Here is a 14,848-nt window from a genome sequence, read left to right on the forward strand (position 1 = left end):
CTCTATATGCTCTAACGGCTACCCAATCCCACCAAATGATGCCGATGAGCGATGTACATATTGTTTAAGTCTGCTAATGTGGCTGCTTGAGAAGTGAGCAAGGGTTAGAGATGGCTGACATGTGCTGAACTCAGTGTCCTTTTGAGTCACGGGTGATGAAAAAAAAGGGAAGGCAGAAGTTCAACACAACTCACCCCATGATTTATGTCAATTTAGGAGTGAGGGCGCATCGTTTGAAGAGTTCACTGCTTTTTCTTTTGCTTTTTTTTTGTTTTATAAAATCTGCAGTCCATATGTATTGATTGGTATATAATCTGCCAGTGCCAGAAGGGCTGGAATCATTGTGGGTCTGGGGAGAGAATGTCGGACCAATGGTGCTCACAGGAAAAATCTGACAGGTACACAAAGATTAGTAGATATCCACACACACACGCACACACTCACACACGAACACAGACAGAGAGATGGGGTCTGGCAGTCCCTCAGAGGGCGCTGATAAGAGTGGGCGTGGGCAATGATGAGGCCCACTCATGGATGCATTGTTCTCCTAAAAGGGGCGGATCTCCCCTGCGTTGGTGGTTATGAAGCAGGAATCGAGGAGCAGGGAGAGGGTAATCATTATTGGTTGTGACAGCGGTGACCTGACAGCTGGGTCCAGTCTTGCTCCAGCGCTTGTTGTACAACAGACAGGCTCACGCACACGTACTCACACACATGTATGCACGCACATACACACATGTCTGTGAGCGCATGTGTATAGCTGAACATGCATGTGCTTACACACGTTCAAAACCCGGACACTCCATGAAATACACAGTTGTTTTTTTGTTGTTTGACTAGTTTGTTGTCATACACCAGGATATTGTGGTGATTACACCTTAAAACATGAAATTGTTGGACTAAGTCAATGACATACTGGCCATGAAACCTTTATCCTCCTAGGAATACGAATCTGCTTTAAAATATTTAAATGGCACCTTTTGTTGGAGCATTAAATACTCTGTATTTAAAGTTATTAAACATTTTACGTAGAACTAAGCCTATGGAATGTCAAAATGGAGATATGTGGATTGAGGATTTACTACTCGGACGATAAGAATATCAGATTTTATAGAAATTCAGCCAGTTGTTTTTGAAGGGTCTCACCAACACCACCATAGTGGACCCATGAATAGCTAAATTATGTTGGACCCACATTATAGATGCTATCTTTCTCTGAACCAGTTGTTAACAACAGTGGAGTATGGCTCAAAAAGTGCAGCAATAGACCTCTACACTACAAACTCAAAGAATAGTCAACATTTGCTCATTTTCACCTGTCACCTAGAGCTTCCTAAGGCAGTTACTGTTGGGTGTGTATGAAAAGGAGGCAGTGCAGCCCAGACTGCCACCATAAAAAATGCTGAGTAGCTCAATCTGCTCATGTGTTTCAGAGGCTTTGTTTCCATGTTTTTGATTAAACAGGTACCGCCTCGCCAACTTGCCTTTGTTTACACTGGTAACATGCTTGTATTGTGCTTGGTCAGCATGGCAGTTTGTCACCATCATTCTCAGAGTCATTAAGGCTTTTTTTTGCCTATTAGCTGACGTTTTAAGCATAATGGGCTAATAAAAACATGATGTGTTGTAAGTGCCAAGATAACACCTGCATACACACACACACACATACAGAGGACACAAACAAATGAAGGTGCTTACAGGTATTCACTGTGTCACTCACTGTTTGGCACCATCTTCATTAATAGGTGCAGGGTTTAGGTAGGTAAATCCTTATCAAAGCTGCCCTGCTGAGATTTAAGTGTTTGCTTGTAGTCTCCCCTGACCTCAGTCCATTGGCATGCTGAGCCACTCAATAGCACTGATTATAAAGGCGAGGTCCACACCCACCAACCTCCATGACATACCATCATAGGATCTGCTCTCATAGCTGCCGATGCCACTCTTGAAAGCTGAGTGCTAGATAGTGAAGTACAAGGTGTCAGAGACGGAAGTGAGAGGGCATGAGGTATTTTCTCATGATGCCATTGTTAATGCTGCTCCTTCGTCACAATATAGTGATTCTGGGAAGTTTTTTTTTCTTTTTTTGCATTCACGCCCCCCCCCCTTCCCCTCATCGTAACAGCTCTCCCTTTTTTGCAATAATTGCTTAACTTCTCCAGCGAGACTTTTACTGCATGGAAAGCAAAATCTGTCACAACATTGCAATTCTTCCACAGTGACTGAATCGTATTTGAATCCCAAAAAGAACAAATTCTGCTACACTTGATAAATAATTAATAAGGAAACGCTAATTATAAAACCAAGACAAATGAGTTGAAAGTTTTCACTGGGGTAAAACCATGATACAGATGGATTTATAGACAGTTAACTCATGTATGACCATTTATTTCTACTCTAAACAATCTTGTTATTTCCCTAATAACAGAATGACTGATTAGGAATGATATGGTTGCATGTTATTCTGACAAGTCACTGATAATTGTACATTTTTAAGATGATAAATTAATATGTGGAACCAACTGGGGAAAGAGCCATTGATAATTCATATGCTACAAGTTAATGGTCAAAACACTTTGTGCAGCCTCAGTAATGTAATACTTCTTGAACCCTGAACACTTAAGTCTTTTATCATGGCTTGTGTGATAATGATGAGTGGTGGCATTAGTCCAATGTCAGCATGTTTGATACTGGTTACAGTCAACGTTTATAGAGTTGTAATGCAAGCAAATTGTCACTCCAGTGTCTTCTACATCTATCCATCTTCAATTATGCACGGACACTAATGGCTGATGTCCAAATTTGAAATCCCTCCTTGGATGCATCGCTGTGCCACCTACTATTTACCCTGCACCCCCTGCAAAGTCCAGGCCACTATACAGATGAGGAGGCTCCACTCATCCATGTTGGTGCAGCTGCCTCCTCTCCAGCCTCAAACCAGCAGCAGCAACAGCTGGAAAGACTGAGGCTTTGTCTGGCTCAGTAGGCCAAAAGTGCTGGGAAACTGATATTTGTCTGGCCGCAGTGTCGAGCTGTGGGGCCATGAAAGGGCATGACTAGCTGCCACTGGATCAAGAAACTCTATAATACACACCAAAAAAACCAAACATGTTATGCTTTCAAAAGAGAATCAGATCGTGGGTTATGATAAGCCTTTTGTCAGATAGTGGTGGTAAATAGTTGGTGTTCCCTTGAGGATGCACCACTTTGTGCAGTGGATGGATGATGGTTTGGCTCCCTGGACTGTTAGTACAAATCTGGGAAAGTAGAACAGTGTGAATGCTCTGGGAAACTGAAATGTACAACAGGGCTTTTAGGAATACCGGTACATATTTTGCTGACAAATTAACTAATTAAATACATTAAAAGAAGAAGAAACATTGTCCTTTTAATTCCTTGATCCAGAGGCAATAGATCATTTATTTGCAACATATCATCTATGGTTTACTACGATGTCAATGGGAGTGGTTATGCTTTTCCGATATAACAGAGCAGCCAGAACACAGTTCAGGTCAATTTACATTTCATTTGAAGCACAAAACAAAGCAAGTAAAGAATAACATATTGCGTAATATTCACTCAATTATTAAATTCAAGATGAATTTAAAAAAGGTTCTTGATTTTGAGCTGAAAATTTTCCATTGAAAATAATTTGACTGCAACCTGGTTACATGTGTGCAAATCCATAGAGAATTAATGTGCAGGGGTGGCATTATGGGTAAGTGTGTTGTGGTAATGTGAGCTGAACTAAATAATAATAACAAGTATTGTCAGTGTTTTTTTTGTCAATAAGCTACTTCAATGACACCACATCTGTCACTGTCATAAGTATTAACATTCTAACATCATCATCATCACTGTATACAGCTCTCTTTGGCTTGCAGCTTGTAATCTTCCTCTTCTCCTCTCTCTCTACACCTCCCCCTCTCCCTTTCCCATCTTCCCTCTCTCCTGTCGTCACCTCTCACAGAGCCTGGCAGCATCAAGCCAGCTTGCATTTTAATTTGGCCCTGAAGTTACTTATTTCATTATCGATCATCCGTAATGCTGAATCAATGTTCATCTTGTTACGTGGGCCATACCCGTGTAATACAGTGATAGTGGGGCCCAGAGTTACTCATTCCCTTTACAAAGTGACTTTACCGTAAAATCAATGCCTTGTGTTACTGATACAGGGGAAACTGCAGCAGATGGAGTTAGAGTGAGTGGGCAGAGAGGAAACAAAAAAAACAACAACAACCTCACCTTCAATGCAGCATTGTTAAAGGCGTTCACAAAGCTTAGCAAATATCTACAGTGTGGGCATTGTTATTATAGAGTGACTTAATCCTTGACTGCAATATAGCAACAAGAGTTTTGATAATAAAGTGATCATATTCACTTTCACTTACATTTAATTTTGTAGTTTAAGGATGATCTGTCACTGGGAAAATGTGGACCATACATTAATTACATATTTTATACTGATCAACAGTATATATATATATACGATATATATACATATATATATGCTGTTCATAAGATCACTGGAAGCATGATTTTAATGTCTTAATGTCATATGAAAGCACTTGGTCTGACCTCTCCATCCCCTTGAGTGTGTGTGTGTGTGTGTGTGTGTGTGTGTGTGTGTGTGTGTGTGTGTGTGTGTGTGTGTGTGTGTGTGTGTGTGTGTGTGTGTGTGTGTGTGTGTGTGTGTGTGTGTGTGTGTGTGTCTGTAATTTTACCACTTCTCCACCAGTCTCCTAGTGCAAAATGAACAATTCTCCCAGTTCTATTTTTTCTAATGTTACGTGAGTATCTTAGGCGAGGTATAAAGTATATAGTTTATATAGATTCATTCATCAACGTTAATGGAATTATATAGAAGAAAGTGAAATAGATAGCTATATTAATGAGTAAAACTGGCATAGTTTAACAATTTTACATGTTATTGAGCTTACAGTGCAGACATTCCTTAGAGAATATATATAGATAGATAGTAAGCATGTTGAGCTTCTATGGATAAACTATTCTGGAGCATACTGAATTGTTAGTCAACATCCTATACAGTATCTAGACTGCACATTGTACAAAAGTTATTAGCTCCCGGCTGTATGTCCAATGCTCTGTTCAAGGCCTAAATCTAAAATTGATCTCTCATTCAATCCATGCACTTAGGCTGAAAGACTGACTGTTTAAATATAGTGGTCGCCTACACACACAAGTTAACAAGTTAATGTAAAACATTTGCAAGGTAATGCATTAATTCACAAGTTGATCCGCTGTCATAACCCAGTTTAATAAGTTGCAGTCCATTGACTATTAATTTGTTTCCAAATGGTGTGAGCAGGAGGAACGGTTCCAAAATGCTTTACTTTGCCACTAATGCAAATCAAAGTTAGTCTATCTGTTTAATATGCATGATTGGTTGGTGTAATGTAATTAAAATCATACTATTTAAATTACCCCAACAGTAAAAAAAAATTAAACTTTAAATGTATTTTCAAAGTACACTTGCTTCTGCTGCAAAGAACAATTAATTTTAGGAACTAATTCATTTATTGGATTAAGCTTCACTGTTCTTTAAACACTATAAGATTTATTGGCCCTTTATTTCACTCTAATGGGACATGAGTTTGAAAGAGCATATTTGGAGATTGAATGTGTTGCACAGTTAGTTTTTTAGGTTACCCACAGATTGAAGTAGAAACCCACTGAGGAACATTTCTGATTAACAACAGCTTTGTATATTCCCTACAGGTAAGAATAATTGCTTTGTAACAAGATAGGATGATACCAGTCACTTTTATGAATTAGCCTACATTGAGATTTTTTTCTTAATGTTTTGTCATCTAGTTTCATCATTCTGACTGATGTCAAATATACTGTGCCTCATATATCTGGCTTCAGCTGACCAGTAGTTTTTCTTGATCATATTGAAAAAGCTGTGAATCACTCCGCTGCACTATATCATATGTCATATATCATAATTACAGCAGCAGTTTCTGCTCTTGAGATGTGAGATTCTGGAAAGTCTAAACAAACTCTGGAAACCACTGACTCAAGTTCCTTTTCAAGAAATGCTTATCAAAATAAGAGCAGGTTTGTCAAGCAGGTCAAGAGATTTCTAATCTCTCTTTTCCCCACCCTCCAAAACCACCACAGGCATCCAATGGTTGTTAATTACGTTTTCTCTTCAAATCCTCATTCGTCACCGTAGTTAACCAGTGTTGATCAGCAATGGCTCCCTTCAAATTGATTCCATGTGTGATATGAGAAGTGTTAGGTTTTTTTCTGTTACTGGGGCGTTATGGAAAAGATCCAAATGTGTAATTTGAAGTGCCTCCGTTTGAAGCCTTTGATCTCGCCTGTTTTGCGAGCCTCGGTTCATCATTTGCGACGTGTCGCTGGAGCCCTGTGTATTGCATAAGAAACTACTGTTGAGCGATAGGCCGTGTATGTTTGCTTATGAGAATGTGAAATTGTGTCATCTGCATAATTACCGTCAAAGAGCTCTCTACAAAACAGCCCTCAAGTCACTCGTGTATGATTGCCCTCTTTTTACAGCACCTACAAATTAAATTGGCTCCCGTGCGCTCCCAGCATTCCTCCACAGAAATTAAGAAAAATTCATTTAAACTAGATGTAAATAATAATAATAATTATTATTATTGTTATTATTGTTGTTGTTGTTATTATTATTATTATTATTATAAAGATTTTTTTGTTTGTTTTTTGCAAATAAATGACCAACCAAATGACAGTTTTGATTTCTCAGTGGCCATAGTTCTCTTACTGTAGTTTTGTGTGTGTGTGTGTGTGTGTGTGTGTGTGTGTGTGTGTGTGTGTGTGTGTGTGTGTGTGTGTGTGTGTGTGTGTGTGTGTGTGTGTGTGTGTGTGTGTGTGTGTGTGTGTGTGTGTCTACACGGAAGTCAAGCAGAGGTTAGTTTACTGTTTACTGACACACTGTCTTTGGGAGAGAGAGGAGCGCGGTCTTAATGCTTTTATGGCTACGCCAGTTTCCCAGGTCGGTGTGAAAGTGTAAAGTTAGTGCGTGGTGCGCTTTGGTTGGAGGCAGTAGCCTGAATCAGACACGGTCGTTCCCTGGCGTGGGTGGAGTGGATAGAGACGGGAGGTGTGGTAAGGGGGATGAGACACGTGTCCATCAGGACCCGGAGCGCTGCTTAGCGGACACCAGCAGGCAGACACCGCGCCGGACTCTCAGATTTATACTCACACTTCTAGCGTTTATCTACGGCCCAGCCACGCTCTCTGTCTCTCTCTCTGTGTCTCTCTCTCTCTCTCTCTGTGTCTCTCTCTCTCTCTCTCTCTCTCTCTCTCTCCCTCTCTCTCTCTTGCTCTCTTCTATTTCTTGTGACGTTTGTTTTTTGTTTTTGTTTTTTGCCTCTTACACTTCACTGTTTTCTTCACATTTATTATGGTGCAACGTATCTAATTGTCAGATACCATCCACTTTTCTTTAACTACCCTTCACTTCACTTACACTCCCCCCCCCCTTCCCACCCCCACTACTACACGCATCTTCACCCCCCCTTCTCCCACCACACACACCACACACACCCTCGTGAGTGTGTGTGTGCCCATTAGTGTGTGCGTAAGGAAGTGTGAGCGTACTATTGACTGCTATGTAGTGATTACCATTCCGGTCGGATGGCACCAGCAAGCCGCTGTAATTAATAACCCCATAATCCGGGTTGGGTGGATGTCGGCGAAGAACACACACAGATTCAGGACAGTTTTACAGAAACAAGGCGTATCCGTATGGGTAGCTCCATATAAGAAATTACAGCTGCTATTATCCCTCCCAGACAATGATAACTATCTGCTTCAAAAGAAGATTAAAGGTTTATACAAGTTTAGAGTTCTTGGAAACCGGGATCGCCTTATCAAAACTAAACTGAGATTGATGAGATTTCATCTCGCTGTCAATAATACAGTAAGACTTACACCATATTCAAATAAAGTACGTGGAGCAATAATTCAACCTCTGTGGTTGTTTTGCAAACGATTAACAAAACAGATGCTGGTACAAAGTCGGGTTGAAATGCGATTATGGGTTGTCCCCTTACACACTTTGATATATTGATTCATGGAATTTCAATTCTGACTCCCTTGTTTTATTTTAATCCGCATTATTTACAAGAAACATCAGGTTGCATCAAAATTATCAAATGGATTTCTGAAGGTGCAGACTGTTAGGATGATCGTTTTGTTTTCAGTGGATTAGGAGCATTTATTTAAACCAAGTTATTTGTAGACGCATCAATCTGTTTATTATTATTATTATTATTATTATTATTATTATTATTATTATTATTATTATTATTATTATTATCAATGTTATTATTATTGATCATATATATTCATTTGATTTTTTTTTTTTTTAACTCTTATCATGCATTCAGTGTTGTTTCCCAGAATCAACATCTTCTCAGCCCAATCCACTAAAATGCTTATTACTTATCACTGTTGGTGCTTTACACTTAGTCTTCATTAACAGTTTAATGCGCCAATCAGCAGCTCTCTCTGTGATGTCAAGTGGCAACATGCGACCCCGTTTGATGTCTCAAAATAAAGAATGAACTGACTCCGATTCGCCGGCCACCAGGAGCCCACAACACCTCAGAGCCGGTGTAAGAAAACACAGCTTGCACCCAGTGACAGATTTAAAAAAAAAAATTAAAATAAAAAAGTATATATAGCCTGTGATCATGGTCATTACAAGGCTTGACCACGCAATGTTGTTTTTTTGTTGTTTTGCTCGTGATCTCCCTATTTGATGCTGTCTGTTGAGCTTTTTTGGGACGTGTCAGTTCAAAAAGTGTGTGTGTAAACTCCTTCTCACTGGAAAAAAAAGGGGAGGAAAGGAAACTGACTTTAAGTGGGTTTAAACTTAACCTTTATTTTCAGAATTTAGTTAAAAACAAAACAAAACAGAGGGCCTCTTGTAGACGATTCTTCAGATTTAGTTGGACAAACTTTCCTCTGCATTTGTGTATTAAAAGACGACTGGAGATAAAAAAGAAAGAAAGAAAGAAAAAAGTTAATCAGTCACTGACACCGAAAATGCTTACTGTTGTGAAAATGGACAAAATTTGTGAATTAACACACAAAAAAATGTGGAAGGACAGACGCGAGCGAATAACAAATGAAATAGATTGGCGAGCCATAAAATGAGATTTGAAATCCCATTCAAATAAGAGCTCGCGACGTCAGCGCACTTATCCGAGAGAGAGAGAGCGGGAGAGAGGAAGAGAGAGAGTGGGAGGGAGAGAGAGAGAGAGAGAGAGAGAGAGAGAGAGAGAGAGAGAGAGAGAGAGAGAGAGAGAGAGAGAGAGAGAGAGAGAGAGAGGCTGGTGTGTGGCGTGTATGAGAGGGGTGAGATTTGAGAAATAGGAGGGGCTTCTAAACGACTAGAAATGTCAATCTGAGCAAGGGAGTCCCAATAATCTAAAGCAATCTGTAAGGACCTGACCTTAGTCCATCCAGATCAATAGGGAAGTGAGGGTGGAAAGAAGAAGAAGAGGAAGAAATAAGGGGCGCAACCGGATCGTTTACACTGGCTGTTCCCGAGGAAATATAGACTTCCCTTGCTTGCACCTTTTGTTGCTCACATGCTCACACTGTAAAAGTGGATATCGAGGCAATTCCCTTGCTTTGTGAGATTGCAGAAGACTTTTCTCCCCCTTTTTCCTACCACCATGTCTTTCCCTCAGCTGGGATATCAGTACATCCGACCGATATACCCGCCGGAGCGCCAGGGGATCGCCAGCAATGCCCGGGCCGGGACAGAGCTCAGTCCGTCCGGCGCACTCTCCAACGTCCTCTCCACTATGTATGGATCTCCTTTCGCCGCGGCAGCGCAAGGCTATGGAGCGTTTCTCCCCTACTCAAACGATATATCCATTTTCAATCAATTGGTGAGTCACTTTTCTCTATTAAGTCATCCATAACTCCTGTTACGCTCTAAACGATGAAACGACGAAGATATAGGGCTGTTCATTGCCACTTTAAAAAAAAAAAAAAAAAAAAATCGTCCAAACTTTTCGAGCGTCAGGCTGAACTTTGTCGTTGGATCTTTTCAGAAATTGAGTTAAAAGTGGTTAAAAAGTGACACATTAACACACTGTTCGCACCTTCCTGAAACTGATGACAGAAGAGTTAATGAAATGATGCAACGTGCTGTGGGACGTTTACAGGTAGAGTATATAGGTGGTGTAGAAAGTGTAGAAAAGTATTCTTGATCGATGTAAATAGGTTAAAACATATTAGAGTTAGATTTTTTTAATTCGATTTTGAGGCTCTAGGGGCATAAATTACGATTTAAGTTGGGAGTAAAAAAAAACAACAAAAAAACAAAAACGTTAATGGTTTAGTTTGTTTACACTTTGATTATAACCGAGTTGTTTTACTTCCGTAAATTCCACATGTCACACTGTGGGGCATGGTTTTATTTATCATGAAGATTAATAAGTAGGTTATCCTATGACATTAATATTTTTAGTCTAATAATCCCCCTGACTCTGATTCTTTTCCCTACTCTGATCTTTGCAGGGTGCTCAGTATGAACTGAAAGACAGTCCCGGTGTCCAGCACCCAGGGTTCGCCCACCCTCACCCTGCTTTTTACCCATATGGCCAGTATCAGTTCGGTGACCCGTCCAGACCCAAAAACGCCACCAGGGAGAGCACCAGCACCCTGAAGGCCTGGCTCAGTGAGCACCGCAAAAACCCCTACCCAACCAAGGGCGAGAAGATCATGCTGGCCATCATCACCAAAATGACCCTCACCCAGGTGTCCACCTGGTTCGCCAACGCCAGGAGGAGGCTAAAGAAGGAGAACAAGATGACCTGGACCCCCCGGAACCGCACCGACGAAGAGGGAAATGTTTACAGCAGCGATCACGAGGGGGAGGAGGGGGACAAGAGGGAGGACGAGGAGGAGATCGATTTGGAGAACATCGACACGGAAAATATTGAGAACAAGGACGACTTGGACGACCAGGACGACCTGCATTCAGATATTAAGCTAGACGGGAGGAGTGACTCTGAGATTTCTGACGGCTATGAGGATTTACAAGGGCCCGACCAGAGGTTTCTAAAGGCTGTGGGGAAAGATGGCAAAGACGTGGAGAGAGGAGGAGAGCACTTCCACAGCCACCACCACCATCACCACTCTCCTTTGGACATCAAAGCGTCCCAAACAAACGGGGAACAGCTCAAATTGAACCCGGTCTCCGTTAGCTCGCCGCCTTCAGAAAACAACCCTGCCCCAGCCCAAAAGCCAAAGATCTGGTCTTTGGCAGAGACAGCCACGGCCCCTGACAATCCGCGCAAATCGCCACAAATGAACGGCAGCAACTCCGCAGGGCCGGCCGCCCAGACCATAATCGCTCCTCACAGACTCATCTCTTCTTGTCCCGTTGGGAAAGTCCAGAACTGGACGAACCGAACCTTCTCGGCGCATCAACTGGCTTTACTGAACTCTAATCACTACCTGGGACTGGCAAACCAGGCCACTGCCACCGGCCTGGCCCTCTACAGCAGCAGGCAAACGGAGGACAAGAGTCATAGTTCAGAGACTCCAGTCACAGGTACATGTCCCCGACACTGAGACGCGCATGTATAAATAGTCCTAACAACAAAACAAAGACACTAGTCCATTGCCCGTCATTCATTTCTATTATTTTAGACCTCGCTTTTTGCCTTCTTGGATTTTCTTTCCTCTCTAGGCCACACACAGATGAACAGTGTTACAATGTTATAACTTACAGAGTAATGTGTGTGTGTGTGTGTGTGTGTGTGTGTGTGTGTGTGTGTGTGTGTGTGTGTGTGTGTGTGTGTGTGTGTGTGTGTGTGTGTGTGTGTGTGTGCGAAAGAGTCCGAGAGGTGGAAACCTCATCAGAGAGCATTTAAGAAAATGTGGAATTGGGTGAAAACTGTTCTTTAATTTCTGTGCCCCTTCCCCTCTTTTATTTGGTTATTGTTACATCCATGTGATAATTATGCCCATGTGCTTGTATTAGTGGTTTACATACCACACCACCACCACCATCCACCCCAAACCCATTCAACTCAACTAGTCTTTAACACTAAATTTACTGAAACTCAAGATGGGCTCTGATCACAGGGAGTTCACTTCACATTTTAATTTCCACAGTTTCAGAGAGCTCTTTAGTGCCTTGGATGCAGAAAAGTTGTTAAAAACAGCTTTCCACCCTGTTCAAACGATAGTAAGGCTGTCAGTTAATGACATTTGGGATTTTTTCTTTTAGATGCCATATCACATTTTCCTTTTTTTAAACGCCATATTTACCCGTATTTGCTTTTATTCTAAGCTTTTTTTTCTTTATCCCTGTGTGTGCGCTTGTGTTATTTCGCCAAGGCCTGTTACACTTACTAGTTTGGTCATGCAAATGAGCTCAATGCAAATTCACTACAGGCTGGTTTTTGAAAGGCAATTGTCACTTTTATGTCTCTTTGTGTTTTAGCTCTTCATGAGGCTATTATTAGTGATTTTTAGATCACCTTTTTTTACCCCTGTATATTCCAGGCCTTAGAACCAACTAAGCAGCGATGGTTCTCTCGGCTCTCTCTCTCTCTCGCTCCCTCTCTCTCTATCTTTCTCTCTCTCCATAAACCTTCACCCATCCGCTGTTTCTATTTTATTTTATTTTAATTTGAATATGGAATGTAAAATAAGAATAATACATCTCTGTATACTTACGTTGTAAGCATGTCCTGTGTAAAACTGCTAATGTAATAATGTATGAACCTGTAGTCTGTGAGTTTTTCTTTTTCTTTTTGTAAGTTCTGTGAGGATTTGATGTTCAAATGTTTTTGTATATAAAGTTAAGAATATGTACATACTTGTGAACCAAATTGTACAAGAAAGTCTATATTTTGGCTAATAAATGAACTGCTGCAACTTTAAGGAATTGTTGCTTTTTGATCGGGCTATTTTGACAACTGCTTTTGATGGTGGCTGTTACTGTGCATTGCAGCTTGAATTGCACTGCTTTGCTTTTTCTTTTTTTTTCTTTGTGTGTGTGTGTGTGTGTGTGTGTGTGTGTGTGTGTGTGTGTGTGTGTGTGTGTGTGTGTGTGTGTGTGTGTGTGTGTGTGTGTGTGTGATAGTAGTGGACAGCCTGAGGCACAGACTTCATCCTCCGTGGCAGTGATAAGTAAATATTCGAGAGGGATTTATCACACTTTTATAGTGGAGGGACTTAAGGCTAATTAGCCAGCGTTGCGGCGTATACATTTGGATATTCATGTTTTGGGATTATCCTTATAGAGGCGTAGCGGACGTATTAAAATGAATAATACTTCCATTAATTTTTGGTGTGAAACTGTTTGGTGTGCAACGAAACTTTTGGTAATGAATAATTGCTAGAGGATCATTGGTAGCCTGTTTGGTCAATAGTGGTTCAGTTGATCCTAAAGATGGATTCTGGCTCTGCAAAGCAACTCCCACATCTCATCATGCTCAATTTGTAAAGCCTGTGCACCTTACATATATCATACACACCCCCCTCAACCACGGCCGCTCTTTTGATATAATTGTAATATATCGTTGCTGTATAACTAATAATAACATCATTTATTTTGTTTGCCCGTGATGTGATCATTTGCATGTGTGAGCCCTTATCACAGGAAGTTTATGTAAACTTAGTGTTGGAGCTCCCTCTACAGTCTCTCGCAGTCGTCCATGTTCTGCTGCACAGATTCAGCTCATGCAGTCTCAGTTTTTTTCCAGTCCCATTTCTAATTTATCTATCAGTTGTGATGTGAAATTCGATAGAAACATTTTGCTCTTATAAATCTGTCACAGTATCATATCTTTTTAACGTGTTTTTGAGCCCCAGTGTTGTGATTTCATGATGCACACGCAGGACAGCTGTGATCAGGAAGCAGTGGATTTATTTGAAAAGCTTAAAAAAAGACAGAGAAAAGATTTTGTTGATGTAAAAAACAAAAAAAAAATCTTAAGTTGGGTTGAGAAGTTTAGGAATATTTAATAAAAAGGAAAAATTAAAAAAAAAAAAAAAAAAAAAAAAGGTCACAAGCAACAAACCGTTTGGCATAAACATTATGCAAATATTCACCAAAAAGCGCAATAAAACATAACGAGGAACATACACTAAATAGAAAAAATGAGTATTTTTTTTAACCCTTGCAGCAAGTGAAAGATTTTGAAAAATCGTTTGAAACTGGGACTTCTCAACAATCCTTGAAAGCGCGTTCTGTTGTTTCACTATTTTTCCTTTTTTTCCTTTTAATCAGACACAATGAAATGTAAGAAAAATAAAATAAAGGGGGAAAGAGAAAAAAATCAGCAGTTGAAAAACGCTGTCAATATTCTTATTATTCAAATTTCGCAGAGATGATAAAACATCTCCAGCCTTGAAAGACATGAAAGTCTCACTCATGCACATTTCTTTCTTTTTTTTATCCGTCTTATTTAAAAGCAGTCAAAATATATTTAATGTTTAAAACATTCTCAAAAGTATCATGGCTGACAAACTTTGATTCCTAACTCATTCTACTCTGAACGAAAAGCATTCCCTTTTTGTTGATATTGTAATGTTTTCATCATTATTTATTAAAATCATATTTTATTTCTTCTCGTAGGTTCAATTTTGAAAGGACTTGGATTTTGTGCTTGTGTTTATATTTAAAGCCGTGCGCGCAGAGACTCGGGCTGTCACACATTCCTCGACTAGACTCAGATGGTCAACGAGGACAAAAGCTTTTAATGTCTGCGATCCAGGGCAGCAAGAGGCAGATGAAAAGCGCTGATTCGCTCGAGCCGTATCCTCTCCAGGTTTAGGATCTGCTTTAAACAAACCC

General features: G+C 40.4%; 1 protein-coding gene across 1 annotated transcript; it reads left to right on the forward strand.

The window, feature by feature from the left end:
- Positions 1-9,698: 9,698 nt before the first annotated feature.
- irx3a (iroquois homeobox 3a) lies at positions 9,699-11,738 on the forward strand (the record flags this gene model as incomplete). Its single annotated transcript, XM_083995984.1, has 2 exons — positions 9,699-9,917; positions 10,552-11,738. 2 exons carry the CDS (start codon positions 9,699-9,701, stop codon positions 11,608-11,610), a joined length of 1,278 nt encoding a protein of 425 aa, XP_083852110.1. The 3' UTR covers positions 11,611-11,738.
- Positions 11,739-14,848: the final 3,110 nt, after the last annotated feature.

Source organism: Trachurus trachurus (genome assembly GCF_905171665.1).
Source record: "Trachurus trachurus genome assembly, chromosome: 3".
NCBI lineage: Eukaryota > Metazoa > Chordata > Actinopteri > Carangiformes > Carangidae > Trachurus > Trachurus trachurus.